Source organism: Pseudoliparis swirei, chromosome 20 (genome assembly GCF_029220125.1).
Source record: "Pseudoliparis swirei isolate HS2019 ecotype Mariana Trench chromosome 20, NWPU_hadal_v1, whole genome shotgun sequence".
NCBI lineage: Eukaryota > Metazoa > Chordata > Actinopteri > Perciformes > Liparidae > Pseudoliparis > Pseudoliparis swirei.
Genome location: NC_079407.1, coordinates 11,917,704 through 11,932,830, shown reverse-complemented (window position 1 = coordinate 11,932,830; position 15,127 = coordinate 11,917,704). Strand labels below are relative to the sequence as shown.

General features: G+C 43.0%; 1 protein-coding gene across 4 annotated transcripts in view; it reads left to right on the top strand.

The window, feature by feature from the left end:
* The first annotated feature begins 1,381 nt into the window (after nucleotides 1–1,381).
* Nucleotides 1,382–15,127, top strand: part of LOC130211207 (spectrin beta chain, non-erythrocytic 4-like) — a 77,559-nt gene continuing 63,813 nt past the window's right edge. For all 4 annotated transcript variants that reach the window (XM_056441931.1, XM_056441930.1, XM_056441932.1 and 1 more), the window contains exons 1-4: nucleotides 1,382–1,666; nucleotides 10,894–11,051; nucleotides 11,361–11,512; nucleotides 11,786–11,959. In XM_056441931.1, coding sequence (XP_056297906.1) covers nucleotides 10,907–11,051; nucleotides 11,361–11,512; nucleotides 11,786–11,959 — 471 coding nt within the window. In that variant the 5' untranslated portion in view covers nucleotides 1,382–1,666; nucleotides 10,894–10,906. The remainder of the gene's footprint in view (nucleotides 1,667–10,893; nucleotides 11,052–11,360; nucleotides 11,513–11,785; nucleotides 11,960–15,127) is intronic.

The window sequence follows — 15,127 nt, the reverse complement described above, 5'->3', positions numbered from 1 at the left end:
CCAAATTAACGTATAGAAGCACTAAAAAAGTGGAATTTTCATAATATGTCCCCTTTAATGTTTTATTTTAGGGACCATTAATTTCTTGAACAAATATTGACTCAAATAAATAATAATACAACTATACAGGTATACCATATATTTCACTATATGTATAAATATGTATATATGTAATTGTATTATTATTTATTTTATTTATATATATATATATATATATATATATATATATATATAGAGCACATGTCTAACACCCCACATGCATCCATAGCTTGTTTCATGTCATTAGTTTTAAAACAGAATATTAATAAGTAATTTCTGATTCATAGTAGTGTAACGGACTGAGGGAAATGTTATGTTATAAATGTTATGTTCAGGATGTAAGTGAACGTCTCATGAGCTGGTAGCTGTGAGGCGTGTCTGTGATTGGAGAGCGAGTGATGTTGTTGTGTTGTGTTACGACTCGTTCGGAGCAGAGCTATGACCCGGAGCAGACGTGAAGCTGGTTGGGAGGCTTTCACGGCGTTTTGCTGTCGTTTTGGCGTAGGCTACGGCCAACAGTAGCCTGTTCTATGTTCCCTGAATAAACACCCTATAAACCATCTACGCCTCGTAGCGTTCCTGACCCAGGGTCGCGACAGTATGTACATTTTAAAACAACCGGTTCCCCGCCCACTTCTTCTTCGTGGAACAGAAAACGTGGTAGATAGGTGATGTTAATTAGTTAGTTATCTAACGTAACTGTTAGTCAACTAGCTAGTTTACGCTAGTTAGTTAAACAAACATCTTGACCAACAATGCCTAAGGTATGTTCAGCCTTTGTCGTCACAACAGTAGCCATTCCCCCCTGGTTGGGATAATGTTAGAGCTAGTTTACCATTCCTAATTAGCATAGTATAATTTAAAACATAACTTAGCTTTGCTAACGTCAACATATAATTTAACCTCCCATTACACGAGACTATAGCAGTTAAATGTGAGTCAAAGTCACACAGTTTAATTGAAACATTGTTAAAACGACTTATTTGTTTTTGCTAGTCTTTTTTTAACATTTTGTTTTCTATTTCGCCTTTAAAACCGCGTGTGCCGCTGTAAGACGACGACGTGTAACGTTAAAGCACGGCCTCTTGTGGCTTCTTGCTCACATTTGACACTGACTGTCTACCCCCCCCCCCCCCCCTCTCTCTCTCACTCTCCTTTCTGCTCGCCGCACCAATGCTGATATTTCTCTCCAGCATCACCAGCGGAGAGGGAGAGGAGGAGGAGGAGGAGGAGGAGGAGGAGGAGGAAGGAGAGGTTGTGTCAGGTGGAAACGTGGACCTCTATGGATATCCTCATCACCCTCCACCGGCTCGCATCCTCAGCATCGACAGCATCTCCCGGCCCGCGGTCACCGCTGCAGGCACACAGCGCACCTTCCCTGCGCCAAGGCACCGCGTCTCCACGGCAGAGGCTCTCCGGGCTGCTGCCTCCGTGATTACCCGGAGAAAAAACACTTAATCCTGGTAGCAATAAGGACTAATCGAGGGAAGAGCCTGCTGGAATAACAGGAGCGGAGCGTCCGATTCCTCCATTGATAAACCGCTTTCCTCATCGATTCAGCCAAACGGTCGTCTTGGGTATAAGAGGCGGACGAAAGCATCCAAGAAGACTGACACTGAAGCTGAAGGTAAGGCCGGATGATTCATTCCTCCACGGGATGTCGTTGTATTCAATCATCCCCTAAGTGTGAGCAAGGAGTCGAGGTGCACGGTGCTGTTTTTATATTCTCCCCCTTTTCTTTCTCTTTTTTTTGTGCGTGCATGGGACGCCGGCCTGCATTTTGGGTGCAGGGTACCGCAGTGATCCGGCGAGGGGGGAACCGGCGGTTACATGCCGTTTTCTCTCTCAACTCCATGTGTAACATGACGCATGCCTGGAAAAAGTTATAATGCCCGCTGCCAGAGCTCGAGAGGATGAATGGGTCAAGGAAGCAGCCGAATGGCGGCCTAGTGTATCGGCTTTGCGATGTTGTTGCATGTAACACCGGATCAGTTTTTTAGCAATGTTCATCACAACCAGTAACTTTAATTTGCTGGTGAACGACGTTGGGTTCTGTGGCATTTGGGGCAAACTGTACCCCCAATGCACATCGCAACTTCCACAATTAAAACATCTCTACAGTCATCCTATCTATAGGATGGAGTGTGTCTCTAGCTCACTGTGTGACCTGACGTTACTTCTCCACCCTCATCGCTCTGTTATACAGAGGGGGGTGGGGTGCGGGGTGAATTCATTCATACTATTCTTATGGAGACAAGGCCAACAGCAGCATAGCTGGCCTGAGCAGCGCGAGCAGCAGGAGCTGTCCTGTCTGTCGCCTGTCATGTGTCAACGTGGTGTGTTTGGGATCTGCAATGTGACCAGAGCTCCGTCGCATCGGGACTGTGACGTGGTCGCTGTCGGAGGTAAACATCCGTGCTGGCTCAGCGGGGAGCTCATGCAGAAGTGTGCAGGCAGGTATGGGTCAGTTGACCAGCTTTGGTTTGTTGGTGCAAGGTGTGTGTGTGTGTGTGTGTGTGTGTGTGTGTGTGTGTGTGTGTGTGTGTGTGTGTGTACTGGTGATGCGGGGAGGGTGTGTGTGTGTGGGGGCTCTCAGTCCCAATGAGCAAAGGCTGCATAGACATTCATTTAATTCAATCATTTTGATAGATAATATGATTGCAAACCACCAGCTATCCTGTTGTTAACTTTTTTAACATTTAGTTTGATCCCCTTCTTCTCATAAAAAACTCAGTAGTCCACGTTATATAACAGACTTGTGCTTTTTGACCTTTTTGTATTATATGGAAGTTAAAATCCAGCATTGTTCAACTTGTGTCATCCAGGGGGTTTGCAGTGCGCCTGTGGTGCTCAGCAGTTTTCCATAGAATACCTTTATTAGACTTTATGGTATTGCATCTCGTCTATATTACCAAAACACATATCGCCGTGTCCTCAAAAGTGTTATGAATACCCTCAAATGTCAACCGAATCAGATGTTACTTCATCTGGATCGAGTGCTTCAAATGAACAAACAGCTCTCTTATGGGACGGAGTTCTTTTTGACACCTTTCATGTGGTCAGCCTGTGGTGTCTGGACAATAGACAGCCTCTCTGGGACACTGAAGCCCTCTGCTGCTGCCGGTTGTTTATTGAACCCTGACTCAGGACTGGGCGTCGGCTGCTGCTCTCTCTCTCTCTACCTCTCTCTCTCTCCCTCTCTCTCTCTCTCACATATTTTGTTTCACTTTGCTGAGGTGAAATGATGGAAAGTGACTCAGTACTGTGTGTAAAGTGCGTACTGCGTGACGTCACAATAAAGCACCAGTGCGTTTGGGTGAAAGAGAGAGAGAGAGAGAGAGCCTTCATCCCTGTCAGAACAAGCTAGGTTTGAGATATGTTTTGCAAGGTGAGATCGATCATGCTGGAGAAAGTTGTGTCTAAGGTTAGTTTCGAGTCAGAATAATTGTTGTCTCGTAAGGCTGAATACAAATGATGGCTTTTTGGAAATATGTCCTTTGTTGCTGCTTTTTTGTTGGCAGATCAGCAAGACATTTCCACAGAAGGAACCAACTTTACCGCTGCCCTGATAAAATACAGCAGAGCAGGAAACCCAGTTAAATTAATAGCGTATTCTGTTATACTAGGTGTTTGTACACAGTTGTATAAACATTACTACACACCGCGTCATAATACCCATGTGTAATACGTATACTACTATTCACCAGGACCCCAGAAACTGTCTGTTTTGGGAAAAGTATCCCAGAGAAAAAAAAGCTGTTACTTTATTGAAACTGTCATCTGAGTCAAGACGTTTTTGCAGCTGAGGCCGGACAGGATTCACTTGTTTAATGTACATCAGCATCAGTCATCACATTGATTACCAGACCATGTGACATGTTGGACTATATGTTTGTCAATACAGTCAAATCTGGTGAATAAATAGATTTCGCTTACTTTCCTCAGACCCTCTGAATATACTTTAATTAATGCCCAATCTTTACAATAATCAATATAAATCCTCACATTTGTATAAAGGCAGATTCCATATTAGCCACATAGCAGAGGTCAGTCTAAATGTTCTCTGAGATGTTGTGATGTGCATGTCACGATATTGATTAGGTGTGTGTGTGGTGAGTGTGTGTGTATGTGTGTGTGGTCAAAAAGAGGACACACACACTGAGGGTCTGGTCCCCATTAAGCCTTTAGAGACACAGAGCTGCTGCCTCTGACTGATTAACACTGGCAGCTGTCTCTCTTCTTTTCTCTCTCTCTTCTTTTCTCTCTCTCTTCCGCTCTCTCTCTCTTTCTCTCTCGATATATCTCTCTCTCTCTTCATCTTTCCGGTGATATGCCCCACGTCTCTTTTTTGCTTCTTGCGTCCTTTCTGACTGATTCTCACTATTTCAACTCTTGTCTTCCAATTTCAGCCTTTCTGTTTCTCCGTAACATCTCCATTCTATAAAGAAAAGCTCCCTCTTCATTATTTAATATATACCTCTCTCAAAATAAATAAAATAGTTTCGCTTTTGGTGTGAACGCACCTTAAGGAGCATGTGACCTCTGGAGGAGGGAGGCAGGACTGGAGCCAAGTCACCTGGAAAGGCTCTTGCAGGTTAAAAGGGGCTCCTAAAGAGTGGATCTGGGCCCAATTTCTTTTTTTACATTTCATTTAGCTGACACTTACAATCATATTACATCCTACACCATAGAACAGCTACAGGGACCAATTCAGGGTTAAGCGTCTTGCTCAAGGACACATCGACTAGGGTGGCGATTGAACCACCAACCCCCTTATTGAAAAACAGACCTGCTAAACACTGACCCGTTTAATCTTCAGAGGTGAGCACAAGATCAGAAAATACAATGACACCTGTCACTATGTATTGAGCCACATTATTTGACGGACGACTCAAATCACAGAAGTTTCTAGAACCTGAGATGGACTTCCGTTTTAACTTCTCCCTCACAAGTGCAGTTCCTCTAGTGTGTGCATCTAGCTCGTTGGTCGTGCTTGACCTGGCATGATGGGACCTCTGAGATGAAAAAGATGCAAATTCTTTAAATATGAACTAAATAAATAATAATCCAAAAGGGAAGCCAACAGGCCTTTGGCCACTGAACTCACTGGTATTGGCGACCGAGGAGCCTCACTGCAGCATTCACGGGTTCAGTGCTTGTTTCAAGGGCGCCTGATGGTTGGCATCTTGCGTACTGAAACGATTAGAGTATTGTCTCTCTTTGGTAGCGATGGCCAATAATGAGAATGTTCCAAATGCCAATAACCCCAAAACTCTAGCTGTGCTGGCCAGAGACAGGACTGGAGATTAGGACACAGGGACGAGTGGGCATACGTTGAAAAAGTGTGAAGGATAATCAAAGGAGATAGCAGTGTGTGTGTGTGTGTGTGTGTGGGGGGGGGGGGTTGACGCTTTCATTACACTGTTGGTGTAATGGTGATTTATTGTGGTTACCAACGGCGACAGCATATCTGGGGGGAGAGGACAATAATAACACTGAGTGGTTTAGAGGAGAAATCATAGCAACTGACAGTTCTGCACCCTCCCAAAGGTTATATACACATACGATATCGGTCATTGTTTCAATAGTAAATCAATAGAAAATCAATCAGCAATCATTTTTACTATCAATCTATGAATGTGTGTGTGATTTTCCACTGAGGTTTTACAATGTATGTGGGATGTTCAAGAGATCATACAACACACACACACACACACACACACACACACACACACACACACACACACACACACACACACACACACACACACACACACACACACAGAGGTGAATCCTCTTTCTTCCAGCTCCATGGAGAGATCAGAGAGGCTGCTGCTGTTTAAACATTTGATCCTTCAATGTTGGAACAGGAGCCTCTGTATCCCGGACGGACTTAAACACATGAGCCCTGTAACCCTATGGAGTCCACCAGAACCAGATCCTCTTCCAGTTTGGCCAAGCACAAAAAGATCCAGAAGCATTGTTTATGCACATCCTGTGATATATTATTTATACAATATCGACACAATAAAATGTATGGATGTCAGCAGATTTAACCAACGCTGTGTGAAACATAGACATTGCATTGCTCCGCGTTCATTTATTTAAATCAACAATATTCACAGTTCAGATTCACTGGAGAGAACCTTCCTGATTTGGCTGTGTTTATGAGCAGCATAAATGTCAATGAAAGCATTCGGCAGAGAATTTACTCCATCACTCTTGTTTTAGTGCGGCTTTGTGGTTTTCGGTGTTGATGACTGATCCACCGGCTGTGAGAGCAGCGGCGTTACTCAGCACTTTGTTGTTGACGCTGCAGTCGAGACGGGTGACACTGTGTGTCTGCAGTCGGCTTCGTAAACCTTCACGGACGTGAATGCGCCGCCTGATGATGAATGAGGAAACTCAGAGGCGCACTCCACCGGTTTTTGACACAGGGAGCTGCAGTTTGCTCATCACGAGTCAGCATGTGAACACAGCTGTTTACCCTTGTGATGTCATCAGATCTATCTGGGTTTGGGCTTTATAGGCGTGAAACTATTATTGGTAAGAAATGGCAGGATCCATACTTCTTGGCCAGGACATCTCTCTCATCACTCTCTTGATTTTGACCATTTATTTTGGGAGTGTTATTGTCGCTCTCGCCTCAGGGCGGCTGATTCCTCAACAGCTGAGCCCGATTATTTAAATCACAGTGATAACAGATGCAAATATAAATGTGAGCAGTGTGAGTCTGATTGATTGAGAGACACCAGGTGGTTGAGGTTAGGCGAGGATCACCGCAAGGAGAACAGAGGACACACACACACACACACATACACAAACACACACGCACACACACAGTAGGTTGACTGATGAGATTAAGGCATTTCGACTGATCTCGACTTGCTTTTGTGGTGAATCTGTTTTTTCTCCTCCGTAATCCACTGTCGTGTGTTTTGATTCCAGTTTGTTGATGTTATCATAATGTGTCTTCAAAGAATTTATCATGATATCACTCACGTCTTATACTGTCGGCCTCTACCTCGAGTCTCTCTTTCTAGCATCGCAGTATTTTTACTTTAGTCTGGTGACAGCTGGGACAGCAAAATGTACAACATAGTTTTTTAAAAATGCCGCTATCTTTCAGATTAGTCGGACTGCCATGATTACTCTGGCAATTTTGTATGACAATATATTGCCCCAAAGATTTTTGCGATAAACAATATTATTGTCATATTTAAAAACATTTCATGCCACTGATATTATGAATATGATTCAATTACATATAATGCTAGCCGTTGATGTGTATTCTGGCATCACGTTGGCTTGAATAGTGATGACATTTTTATGTAAACAAACATGCATACAAACACAAAACGGTAATACCGAAGTCAGCAGAAATGATCGAGGTCATGGTTATATATGGCATGAAAAGTCGTATAACTTAACTCTCGTGACAGGCCTACTGATCGGCTGCCAGCGTTTTATTCTGCACGTACTCCCACCACTACACACACACTATATGAACCTTTGCTAGTTCGAAGCCTGGAGTTCGCCGATTTCACGGTCGTCATTTTGGATGATGGTCTTCGCCATGTTGTTTTTTTAACAACCACTGAGCGGATGTTACCATATTTGGAATGAAGAGGAACATCATGCTGAATTGACTTGACTTCAATTAAAGAAGACTTCAATTCAGCAAAACTAGAGATTGAAACCATAAACTCATGTTCACATTTACTGTGGTAGGGGTTGGAAACTCGAGGCACCTCCACATTTGAGTCAGAGGGCTACGATTATTAAACGATTAGCGATTCATCTTGATGCATCAACATTTTTTGATTTTTTTTCTCATTGTGACTATCTCTTTGACCAACACTGCATATTTGTAATAATTTGTAATTAAAGAGCAGAAGAATTTACATCCATTATCTTTTAATCTTACTAACAAATAAAAGAGCTCTGTGGAGGGTTACATTCTCCAGCATGGCAAAGAGAACCAAGAATAAAATGAATAACATTTCAGCTGTGGCAGCATCCTGGTAGTAAAAACACAACAAGCTGATCAATTCACTAATAAATAATAAAGACGTTCAAACAAATCCCCTTGTGATCGGCAAAAAGCTTTAATGTGGTAAAACTATACAGCGATAAAGTACACAGTTACGCTGTAACAATTCTGTGACAACGGATGTCCACAGATAGCATGTTACTGCCATCCGAACCTCTCTTCAGTCACTCCATGACCGGAGCTCTGGTTTGGTTTTAGAGTATCGCTGTGTCCTTCAAAACGTTGAGATGAACCTTGTATCTCGATTCCAAAGTGTGCCACATCGTGCGAGAGCTCTGATTCTCAATGACTGAGGAGGGACGCAAATCCTTGTCTAAAAAAGTGTGAATATACTTTGTGATTCACTTCACTTTCTCCGGGTTGGGAGGAAGAAGAAGCAAAACGCTTCCATGCGTTAGCTTTTCAGTCAGGGGGTTCCGGTCAGATTGTATCCATATTCGACAGCTCGTCTTTAGCCTCGTAGTTTAGAGCGTAAACAAGACATCTGTTAGGTTCTGGGGCAGCGGTGCATAACGGACAGCTCAGTGTCACAGAATCATTTGTTTTATGCGATCTCCTATACTGAGGTAATAAATCAAGTGATAAGTAGAGTCATTTTCTTTTGGCAAAGTGAGTAGTCGCCCTCGGCTGGTCAGTAGAGAGAATGCACTTTTCCAAACACTTCCGCATTGGCTTTACTCGGCAGAACCGAAAGGTGGTGCCGGATAAAATACTATAATTTATACTCAGTTTAAAATAAGCATTAGCAGTAAAAAATAAAGGTTTTGGACTGTCGATCGTACAAAACAAGGCTTTTGAATATTTCACTTTCGGCTCGTTGACAATTCGATGGACGTTTTCGATAAAGTTATTCAAGAATGTGATCATTCAGTAGCATCACTAATTCTATTATTATTTTGTTCACGTGTAAAACTGATTTAATCACGTCATTTACTGAAGATCACCTTTCACACAGCTGCCAACAAGCTGCTCTCCTTTTCGTTAGATTAATTCGGTTGACCTATAAATCAACTCCCTTTTCCTGTAGGTCTCAGTTCTGCAGGCTTTCTGTGCAGTCCTCTCTTTGCTTCCTCACCAGATACACAGCGCTGCGATGTTTTGCTGCTATCCTCTCCAGGGAGATTGGCTCAGTGCAGTGCACAGCTATCCCTCCTCTCTCGGTCTTGCCGGGGACGCTGACATTTACTCGATATGGCTATGTTGTTTTCCAGTGGGTTTAGGTATGGGGACAACAGCCAGTTTAGACTTTTGTTGCAGTGGCAATGGAGGGAGAGGCCAGAAAAAAGGGGATGGGATGAGGAGACAAAAAGATCTACAGCAAAAAGGTTGAGTCAGAAAACGACAGAGAAACTCCCCAAACCTCTTCTCTTTCACTTCAAACCCCAATTAATCAATTAGTCGTTAATCATACACCTCCTCCAAACCTGTTTTTATGAGCATGAACCTGCGGCCTAAGCACACAAGATGCATACAAATTATTCCGAAAGCATCTTATCTTTACCGAACTAGCTTCACAAAGCTGCTCAAGCAACTTTTAGCTAAGTTTATCCATCAAACAAATAGATGGATACATCAATATAAAATATTGACTTGTTAAGTAGATTTTAAATGGCATCAAATACATAATTTTCGGAGTTTTTAGGAGTCCTAAAGTCCCTTTTTTGTCACTGCTTTTATCTCGAGGATGTGTTGTACATACGGTTCTAAGAGAACATCCAGTGCTTTTTGTTAAGATTGGATGGAAATCTAAAACTCTTAAACATCAGAAAGTTGAACAATTTTTTTCGTTATCATTTTGATGTCCTTAACATTTCCATTTCTCAAGTTTAGAAGCTATTTTTATCCTCCGGTTTCCAGCTGTCAGAGACATGATCAGATAAGTTTTACTCTCCATAGGTTCACCCACATTCAGAGAGATTTTATTTTAAGCTTATCTTTTGTAAAAAAGCTCTGATGCCAAGGACAGGTGCCGCATCTTTCATGAATTGTAAATAAATGAACGGACTCATTTTGCCGTTATTATTGCTGTGAGCCGTGTTATTTGTGCATTTTGAAATCGCTGGTTAAATTAGGAACATTGTTGCGAATGTTTCATCTTCTTCTCTGTGTGAATCTGAATTTGTTTCAACAAACCTGTGTGGCTTACTAAGGGTAAAACAGTGTCAGTCAGAGTTTAATTGGGAAGTATGAGCTTCCTTTCTCAGTGACATTTGCATGTACGAGTGTGTGTGTTCATCATTTTCTTAGAATTAAGTCATTTGGCATGAAAAAAGCCTAAAAATAACGAATCAACAGGAGAACTCTGACTGAGACCAAAACAAGAGGGGGCAGCCCTAATTTACATACGCTGAAATGAATGTTCATGCCTGAACACGTGTGTCGATAAAGCTAAATGAAACAGCGTTGTAACGATTTTAAACAAAAATGTTTGTTGAGAATTAGCGCCACCACGACTTTAACTAATAATAGCTTTGGGACGGCAGCTCACCATTATAGTCTTCATCAAGTAATCTACTGATTATTTTCTTGATTCATAGATTAATCATTGAAGATATACATTGTTCAATGTCCATTTGAATTTCCCAGAGTTTAAGGGAAAGTCTTTAAATGTCTTAATATTCACATTTGAGAAGCTAAAACGAGAGAATGTTTGTCATTTTTGCTGATAAAACATTTAAGTGGCAATTCATTTATTTATTTCTCAACAAATGTATTTATGTACAAATACTTGAGCTCTAAAGGTGTACTTTGGTCTGTAGCTATTAACATTGTGTGTGTGCGTCTGTGTGTGTGTGTTGCAGGGCGTCGGGCGCGATGGCTAATGCCTCCCCAGACCTGGACAACGCGGAAGCCCAGCGCCAGCTCAACAACAACAACCGACCAAGCAGCTCAGGATTCTGGGAGACGGAGTGCAGCAGCTCCAAGCTGTTTGAGCGCTCCCGCATCAGGGCCCTGGCAGGTCAGAGGTCACGCACGTGCTTACTCCCATTCATAGAGACACACAAACCTGCAATGAGGCATGGTTTGTTGACCATTCGCTGTTTTGAATTTTCGCTTCTTTTCTGTTTAATAGTTTAATAGTTCATCTTTGGCTTGTTTTTTAAATGAGAAAGTATCAAATCAGTTACAGCAAGTCACTAGATAAGGCTGTCATTTCATTTTACGCTAATGTGAGATAATATTATTTTGGTGAACATTTGACTCATCCTAACTGTCTCAATCACGAGAAACAAATGGTTCCTCCCTCTGATTCATGCATCGCGCTCAGATGAACGAGATGCAGTGCAGAAGAAGACTTTTACCAAGTGGGTCAACTCCCATCTGTCCAGAGTGTCCTGTCGCATAGCGGACCTCTACAACGACCTGAGGGATGGATACATGCTCACCAGACTGCTGGAGGTCCTCAGTGGAGAGCTGCTGGTGGGATCCCACACACACACACACACACAGACGTGCATGTAATGCCAAATGATGGGCGTGGTATCTGTTTTGTAGTCTCTGAATTGACAGGATGTGAAGTGTTAACTGTTAAAGGTGCTGAACATCAATATATGAACTTACCAGATCGCTTGTTCCTGAAATTGTAATTCTTTCTGCTGTATCCCAAAAAGCTCTAGTCCTGTGTTTAATCTTAAACAAATAAAAAGATATGTGACTTGCCCATGTTTATACCCCTCCCCCCTTCCCCCCCAGCCGAGGCCTACTCGGGGTCGAATGCGGATCCACTGCCTGGAGAACGTGGACAAAGCCCTGCAGTTCCTAAAAGAACAGAGAGTTCACCTGGAAAATGTGGGTTCCCACGACATTGTGGATGGCAATCACCGTCTCACCCTGGGCCTCATGTGGACCATCATCCTGCGTTTCCAGGTGAACACAAACCCATATAAAGCACCCACCTTGTTCGGGGTTATCACAGCTCTGTGATGTCGTGGCTTCCTTATTGCAATGACAAAAACATGATTTGGGTTTTCTCTGATTCATGAAGTGTTATGTTTGACTTTTGGTTTCAGTTTGGTATCTCGCCATTGTTGTTGTATTACTTCAATTGGTACAACTAATCTTTTGTCAAAAAGAAGGCTGAGACTGACTACGGTTTGTCTGGACGATCACAGTCAGCATTAACTGCTGTGACAAATATATTGAGTGTCTGGCGACTGCTTCACAACCAAAGTCAGGCCATTTGAAGCAGCGGCAGGAAGAAATGTTTCGTTTTCGTTCGTAGCGACTGAATGCATCTCTGATTTGAGAGTGACAACTGGATTCCACGCCACACTGTGTCCTCTGAGTCCCGTGTTTGTGTGCAAAAGCAATTTGAATCCAGCGTTGGAGTGGTGGACTCCACCTCTATCAAAATACAGAAAGGTAATCATAAATGGCTGTTTAATTTCATGAAAATCTTAATCAATTGCTGAATTGAAGCCTGTGTATTCTGATATCATCAGTATCACATGGACGTTACGACTAACCTTCAAAAATGTGATTCTTCCTGTGAGATACTGAGGCTTAAAAATGAGCTTCCCCATGAGTGCACTTTGATGCTGGCGCGCGTTCCAATGCTACCTACTGAAGCACAAGGATGCTGTCATCAGCACCGGCCTCGTTTAGGACGAGCTGCCAGCGGTTTTGTGTTTGTGGTGGTGGGGCGGAGGGGCTGGTCACATTTACCTCATCATCAGTATGCGTCAGCGGCGTTTGGTGGATAAAGCCTGAATGTCACTCAGGGCTCAGAGGCCTGGAAGGTAGCAGTCGCCTTGCAGTCTGCTCTTCAACAAGGACACACACACACACACACACACACACACACACACACACACACACACACACACACACAGGTTTCCAGGCTTCTGCAGCAGTGATACAGGATCAGTTGCTGCCATGTAAGTACAGCAGAAGCCTCTTTATTACGCTTCAGTGTGGCTTTGGCACAAACCGCTTGTTTAGCATTATTCGGACCCTTCTGTAACATTCATGGTGCACAGCCGCCTAGCAGCCGTCTCATGGGACCCAGTATTGTCATGCTAGGCCTGGCTACCTACCCCAAGCCACATTTAACAGCCCTGCCAGCAGACTCCGGTCTGAGTGTGTTCAGTGATCCTCTTTGAGCCGAGCTGTCGAGGCATAGAAGACGTTCTGTGTCTGCAATTTGAGCGGACTTAATAATATCAGTGTAAAAATTGAATTGAGTGTTATATGAGGCTTAAGCCTAATTCTTTGATTGCATTATTGATATATTTGTGGTCATTATTTTAGTAATCATAAAATCACACCTTGCACAGACATTTTATTTTTGTTGGACTCGGCAAACAAAATTTCCCAAAACAGTATTATACAAAGTCAAGTTTCAGTGTTGAATGCCACAACAGTCCATTGACAAAAACAATAATTCAACCTCCCAGAGTTGCTGATCTATGGCGGCCTCGATTGTGTGAGTTTTTTTGTGTTATTGTTTATCATTGGGATACGAACTAACTTGCAGTGCGTTTTCATTCAACCTTCATTTAAACTGAAAAAGTGAAGAAATTAAATAATAATCCAACAATCACATGAACCAAGTAAAACACAAATAAGAAGCTCGATGGTAAATGAAGTAATTGTAATTTAGAGCAAATGTGAAAACTTATAAGATTGGTAAAAACAGCCGACACCTGCAACATAATAATCAAGTTAAAAGACAACGACAAAGAACTGTAAGGGCTAAAAAAGAAAAGTAAAGGCAATGATGAGTATTACAATTATCGGCAGTAATAAATCAATCTTAGTGCAGGGTGACAGACAGCATCACGGGGCTTCAGAGTCGCAGCTGGAGCATGTGTAAGGGCCTGAGGGGCAGGGTGGTGGCTGGGGTCTATGTTTCAGCCAGAGGGCTCCACCCACTCGTTCAGGAGAGCATGGGGATCAGGTGTGAGAAAAGACGCACCTGATCGTGATCTCCTCGTCAGGGAGGAGAACAAAGGGCAAGGAGGGAAACGGAGTCACTTTGCTGGCGCCTAAAGAAGCTTAAGCTGGCTGAGATAGCTTGTGTGAGAAATTGATAGCTCAAGACTCAGCGACGCTTTCAGTTCTTTTTATTTATTTATTTGATTAAAAACCTTTAAGCCCTGCAGGCCTGATTCCGCCTGTGGTTGCTGCACTTCCCTAACTGCTGTGTCCTCTGTACTGTCCTGTTACACATGCATGTATACAGATATACTCCTGGTCTGCCCCTCCAAACTGGGGCTGAGCCGACTGCCATCTACAGTAGGTAATATGGATAAGTCCCTCGTACAGCCACCCATAGGCAGGGTGAGGGGCTTCATGTGGAGCAACATCATCATGCAACAACCTACATCAGATCACCGAGGAAAATGTCCTTAGAAGGGCATGGACAAGTAACATTTTGGATGAGCCTTTATATAAAAAATAGAATTGTATTGCACAAACTGATTTAACAGTGATGCTTCAGAAAGTAACTTGATAACATTCTTGTTTGCTAATTAAGTAATGCCTGTTTGTGTCAAGCTTGTAACCCGACGGCTTTGGGCTGCATGAACCTTAGCTAACAACCAGCTCTGCCGCCATTAGCTAGCAGTGAGCTTGGCTTGCGCTCTCCCGCTCCAGAGAGCCACCAGTCGATGGTCTCTTCAATTTTGCATGCGCTGAGGAAGAAGATCTGTGTGTGTGAGAGAGAGAGAGAGAACGAGTCATTATGAAAGAAGTGATGATCGGGGAAAAGGATGGTTGGCTGGTAGGAAACTACCAACGTTGATGTTGTGTTTGAGCAAAGGGTGCGGCCTAACTGACCTTCTGTCAGTGTTCTCCCTCAGTGATGTGTGCTCAGTTAAAGTTAATATCAGGAAGTTTTCACTGGTTATGAAACTGTGTGTGTTATAATGTTGCCTCTATATGATCTACATGAGTAATCGGGACCATATAGCAAGAAGATTGGCCAATTCGTGATGCTGACAGAATCTGTGTCTAGATTCATAATCTGAAGGCATCTTCATAAGGTCGCTAACCAAATTTAACCAAACCATTTAAACGCAAAGTATAATGTCC